This window comes from Gavia stellata, chromosome 5, assembly GCF_030936135.1.
Source record: "Gavia stellata isolate bGavSte3 chromosome 5, bGavSte3.hap2, whole genome shotgun sequence".
Classification (NCBI taxonomy): Eukaryota; Metazoa; Chordata; class Aves; order Gaviiformes; family Gaviidae; genus Gavia; species Gavia stellata.
The window spans coordinates 43,198,805-43,204,804 of record NC_082598.1 but is presented as its reverse complement, the minus strand read 5'-3'; the positions used below and the strand labels follow the sequence as shown (position 1 = coordinate 43,204,804).

Sequence of the window (6,000 nt, the reverse complement as noted above, 5' to 3'; positions counted from 1 at the left end):
TAGGTAAATTTATTAGTAGAGTATAGTATATGATTACAGATTAATAATTATCTATTATTACAAAAAGATGTACCATTTCTGCTGATAACTCTAAAAATGTTAAGGGTCTTTTCCAACCTAAATGCTTCTATGATTCTATTTTTTTTTCTTGGAAGATTTTAAGGTACACAAGGAAGCTATTAGTTTTAAACTACTTTTAGTAGAAAAAGCCAATAATTTTATTTATTGCCATAAAAATAGTTAATTTTGTTTAAAAAAATTAAAAATCTGTTAAGACAAAATGCTGTAGAAAGAAATTATTTTTCAAAAATTAACTTTCACACACTCTCTTTTCTATGACCTGTGGAGGTAGGCCCTTTAATAATGAGCAAAAATCACATCCTAAAATTCCAGAATAATATTTTAAAACAGCCTAAAATACTGTATTAAATAAAAAAAAAAAAAGGCCCATTTAAATGATTAAGTTCTCTGAATTTCTGAGTAGTAAGTGCACAGAACTTTGTGCCACTTCCAGGCCTAACGTTACTTCTACTGGAATTCCAGATAGCGACAGTCTGCTGAAACATGAGTTCAGTTACCAAATATAGATGAGTGGGGTAAGAATTACATAGTCACAGAGGACAGATGCAATGCACAGGCCACAGTCTTCTTGATGCTTACTGAGGACCAAGCAATCTTTAGTGAATAGCTGGAGCAACTTTAAGCCTACTTACATAAAGAAGGAAAAAAGCAACTTTACCCGCTGTTAGTTACACTTGAGGCTCTTCATATCGGCCTGTTCATTGTAAGGTCTGTTTTATATTTTCTGCTAAATTTAATGATTGTACTTTGGGGAGTAATTTTGCAGGATTTCAAAATTCAGAGGAAAAATATGTGCCTTTTTTGGTTTAAAAAATCTTACTGAATACGTTTCTTCCTTCATATTATTCCTTTGAACAGATTGGCTTTGGGTCATATTTTTTTAAGTAATAATTTTTCATTGGTCAGGTTCCTCAAATTCAGGATGCTTATACTTTTTCTGAAATGAGTCCTTTGATTTTCTATGGTTTTCCATATTTATTTCTTGAATACCTTAATTTGATTAATTATTCAAATGTTTTCTGAGATTATTGTAATCCACTACATCTTGAATTTACTATTTACCGTATTATTCCTTAGACCACCTATATTATTTTCTGAATAAATATTTAAACAGCGTGATATTAAAATGTGTGTTTACTTGTGAGTAATTTTTAAACATATAGCAAATAGGACCCCGTAAATAGTTTATACGCAATTATGCTGGAAGTACAGCTAAACACTGATCTGCATGCAACATTGTATTTTGTTTGTGTCTTTAAATGATATACTATATGGCTTTGCAGGTTACCTAATGAGTAATGATGATGAAAACTGTTATAAATACATTGTAGTCTAACTTGGAGAAGCTAGAAATAGCATTTGAAATTTCTAATTATGACCTTATATGCTACTTGATAGGGTTAGTGATACTTCACCTCCAGGTCACTGTGGTTACAAGTTGCTCTAAAAGAATAGTGATTTTATCTGTTACAGTGTGGCTGAAAAAAAGTCTAAACTGGAAGTTTCCATTCAGCTGTCTAAAGATAGATATGTAAATCCATTTTTAGGCACTAGACCTTTCTCACCAAGAGGGCTTATCAGCATTACAAGTTGCAAATAGCCAGCACATGTTTAAATTCATTCACTTTATCTGAATACCCAGCTACAGGTTGATTTACCTAAATTTAAACATTGGGCTTTGAAAATTATGACATATGTAGCCATTACATTTTTCTAATGAGTGACAAAACAGCATAAAACTGAGTACTAGGAGGAGATATGCTAATTCGTAACACATTCATTTTAATCATCGTGTCGGGTGGCCAGCAATAAGTGAAATTGTCCTCTGACCCGTAACCCATTGAAACGCCAGAGCAGCTTGGTGTTGGGAGTCAGAGAAGTTTATCTGAGTATGTAATGTATCGCTTTGAGATGTGAGCAAGCTAGGAACCAGTATGAATCAGATTTAAATAAAGATCAATTTGAAGGACAGATATTTACAAGTTATCTAAAGAGTAAATTAGCACCTGTGTTCATTTGAATACAAAATTTAAAAAAACAACTAAGATTAAGGAGGCAGAAACTCTCCAGGTTTAACCCTTGGTTCCCTGGCATTCATACAGTTTATGCCTTAACAGCTGAGCCTCTAGACCAACTGTTTGCTTGGCTTCTCAGATTCATTCTTTAAAGCTGCTATGTGGTAGTCAGTTATACTGTATATATTTTTTTAAATTTTGTTGACAAGAGATTGGCAGGGTTGCTAAATTTGTTGCCCTGTAAACACAGATAAAAGGAAAGAAACATGTAATCCCAGCAAAGAATAAGCCTATCACTGTATTCTATAAAAACATATTAAATCCTAAAATGCTTTGGTTCCCTTATACTTCTCTTTTAGGTGTTGAGTTGTAATCTGTTGGCAAGACAAGCAGGCATATCAAGAGATGCATATGCCAGGCCAAGAATTCCAATCATCTATCAGTCAGTTAATGATTATATGCTGGATAAGCCCTGGTGAAGTGACTAAAGGTAATTGGAGCTTGCAGAAGCTGATGTAAAATATACCCGAGTGCATCTCTTGACTGTCAAGCCACCTATCTATCAGTGGAGAAATACTTTGGACCATTAAGAGAAAATATATTTTTAAAAATCTTGTGCAGAAGAAGAGAATTTTCAAGGGTAATTAAAAACACTGATGTTCAACTTAAATGCTTTGCAGAAGCAGCAATTACTTTTAAGATCAGATCACGTGCAATCTAGTGACCAGCAGGACAAATAAATTTCAATAAGCAGAGTTTCTGGCAGATCCTTCCCTTGAGAAAAGAGCGGTTTCCCTGATGTCTTGTTTCTTGCTGGCTTTACAGAGGCAGAGACTGCTCATCCTCGTTCTAAAATCATGGGGGAAAACTGGAGATGTATAGATGCTTCTGTACTTTGTGAAACTGGTACAGAATATACATTATACACTTATGAGGTGCAGGATGACACATAGGTTGTGCAATCTATTTAGTGTCTTACTTTTAGCATGTGGTAGTTTGATATTCCACTTATCAGTGTTGAGGAAAGTGCTACTAAAATATACTGAAAGGTGACAAGTTAAAAGTATTAATACAATAAGTAAAATAATATTAAACACATTATCAACATTAAACAGAAAGGATAAATTGGAATTTCTAATCCAAACGTTCTTGTGTAGATTCTCATAATGGTTTCAACTACAACAGTGTTTTCCTCTTGGAATTTGATGGTTTAGTGTCTGGAAGGCAGTGTTATGGGAAAGAGAAAAGTAAATATATTCCCCAAATCATCATAAGCCTAAAACCAGGAAAAGTGAAGTGTAATAACGTTGATGTGAAATCAATCAGATGTGAAATCAATCAAATATGAAATAACAAATCACTCAGATTGGTCCAGTGGAATTGAGTTTGTGCTAAGCAATGTACAGACAGAGGATGTTTTCATAGTTCTGAAGGAAGATGCATGAGAAAATGACTCCTAAGTGCTCTCATTTCCACCTGGACTATTTGCAGCCTTGGCCCATCCTAATAGAAACCCAGGTTTACAGTAAGTATTTCATTCACTGTTGGGTTCTGCTTTTCTCCTAGTTTTGTGTCTAGCTTATGGGAACCAGGATGTAACAGGTGTTTTTTTATTGACAAGGTTTTTTATTTTAAGGAATTATATTTCTGTCTTCCAGGATGCAAGACAGAAGCTGTGGCCAGGCATTGCCTCTTTCTTTAATGCTGAAGGAGGCTTACTGTGCAGAGAGAGGCACCAACAAGGAATATCCTGAAAATATGTCAGAAGCTTCATCCTACCATGACTTTTTCTATGATTCCCTATCAGAACTACAGAATGGGCAATTTTCAAATGAACTTTCTGCCTTCCTTACCCAGGAGGAGATATGTAAGAGCCTTGACATAGCTCAGGAAGCCATTGCTAATTCCATGGAGGAGGATCAGAATGCAGCACCAGACTTTACTCATTATTTCAACACCTCTCTTTTTAGCACTTCAGAAAATCCTTCTTTCAGGGATACCAAGCTGCATGAGCAAGATGCTTTACAGAGGCCTCAAGCAAGCAGTCTGACTTTATCTGCTGCAAGTCATGTTCTCCCAGGGAATCAGAAAGAGCAATCCACCACACCTCAAACAGCAAGTAGTTTTGTCACAGTTTCCAGGAGGCAAGCAAGCACCTCACCTTTGCTAACTGCTAGTCCCAGCTTCATTAGAAGCCTGAAACATTTGGAGAAAGGTGGTCCAGGTGTGCCTAAGACAAGCCCAAAGTCCAAATCAGCATCCCAGGGAGAAGTTCCTTTCAGGAACAAACTGTGTGACAAAGCTGCCACATTCGTAGAGGAATTGTCATCTATATTTAGACAGGCAGCAAAGACAAGAGGCCGAAGTCCTGATGGGGACTCTTCTTCACCAGACAGTGGATACCTGTCTCCTAAAAAGAAAGAACCAGCTGTAAGTACCTCAGTGAACCAGGAGTCTGACAAGCCACATCAAGAGACTGAGCCTGAGGCAAAATTACCTGGGGTTCATCTGAATGGTGAACAATATTCTGAAAGGGAAAGCATGACTCAGAGTGAAACGGTCCTTTGCCAACCCTTCAGCAACATGGAAGAGAATCAACCTTCACCACCTCAATTCACTCAGAAGCTCCGGAGCCAGGAAGTTGCTGAAGGAAATAAAGTATTGCTAGAATGCAGAGTTGCTGGCAACCCAGTCCCTGATGTCAGGTAAGTGCATGCCTTTTAACTAAGTCTCTGGATATCGTCATCTTCTGATTGTGGTACCTAAGGACAGTATCACAGTGGACCTGCTTAGAGGTAGTCACATAATAACAGTGGATCATACAGTGGTTAGTAAGCACATGGAATAACAGATTCTGACCTCTTTAGTTCTCTCAGAGCGTTTCATTGTTTTCTGCTTGGGAAATGAAGTTCTACTTGATTCAAGAGCCACATGGCAAAATTAGAAAGAGAAATGGCTTAATAATATCCTGTGTGACTGTTAATTTCATTAATCTAGATGAAAGAATTCACAATTTGCTGCTGAAGAGCATGTATCAGGCAGTTGATACAGTTTTTACTGTCAATTAATTATCATGTCTCCAAGCCCCATACCGATGGGATTTGGGGTCTATACTATGAGATAAATATAGCTGAATAGCCTCTTGTGTAAGACTTTTCCAGAAGACATTAAGATGGTCCCCATTTCAAAACTTCTTTTGATACTTTGTAGTGAAATTTATGTGCATTTGCTTTTGTTCAATGACAAAACATAAAAGTAACTGCTGTGTAAGTTTATTTGTTTCAGGTTCTTTATTAACATGTGTTTATAACAGTTATAAAAGCTACATTCACAGTATCAGTGAGGGCTGAATAACTCATAATACTTTCCACTGTCTTCCTTTCCTTCTAAAGCTAATAGAAATTAAGGTCAACCAGCACTGCAGAGACAGTGTTTGCCACTTCACAGGTCTGACCCTTAATGCTAATATGATTGCTTAACACAAACAGAGGTCGATTATACCTCTAGTTTAATAGTTCCTCACAACCTATTTGGGTTTCAAGTCAACTAAGCATATTTGATATTCTCAAAGGAAAATTTTGTCCGAAAAGTCCTGTTTGGACAGGATAGAATTTGTAGTTCCCCATTCAGAACTTCCTGTAAGGTTCTTTAGTTACATCTGAAGATTGCATAATTCTTTTAAATTTCTCAACATTTGCTTAAAGGAACCTAGCAATCACTTTCCTGTAACACTTGTTGTGCTTTAAATTTATTCATATCTTTTGCTGTAAAGTCTTTCAACACTTTGAAATTACTAATATTTTGCATTGTTACCCCTGATTGCTTGCAGACAGTCACATGTATAGGCATTGCAGCTATGCAAGCTTAGGAATTCATATCAATCACTAAACAGTGTCTTCATACA

General features: G+C 36.2%; 1 protein-coding gene across 5 annotated transcripts in view; it reads left to right on the top strand.

Moving 5' to 3' along the window:
* Positions 1-651: 651 nt before the first annotated feature.
* PALLD (palladin, cytoskeletal associated protein) overlaps positions 652-6,000 on the top strand; it is a 218,242-nt gene continuing 212,893 nt past the window's right edge. For 3 of the 5 annotated variants that reach the window (XM_059818158.1, XM_059818156.1, XM_059818159.1), the window contains exons 1-2: positions 652-789; positions 3,755-4,801. In XM_059818158.1, coding sequence (XP_059674141.1) covers positions 3,756-4,801 — 1,046 coding nt within the window. In that variant the 5' untranslated portion in view covers positions 652-789; position 3,755. Of the gene's footprint in view, positions 790-3,754; positions 4,802-6,000 lie in introns of those variants that run through there. The other 2 variants (XM_059818157.1, XM_059818155.1) reach the window with 2 other exon arrangements.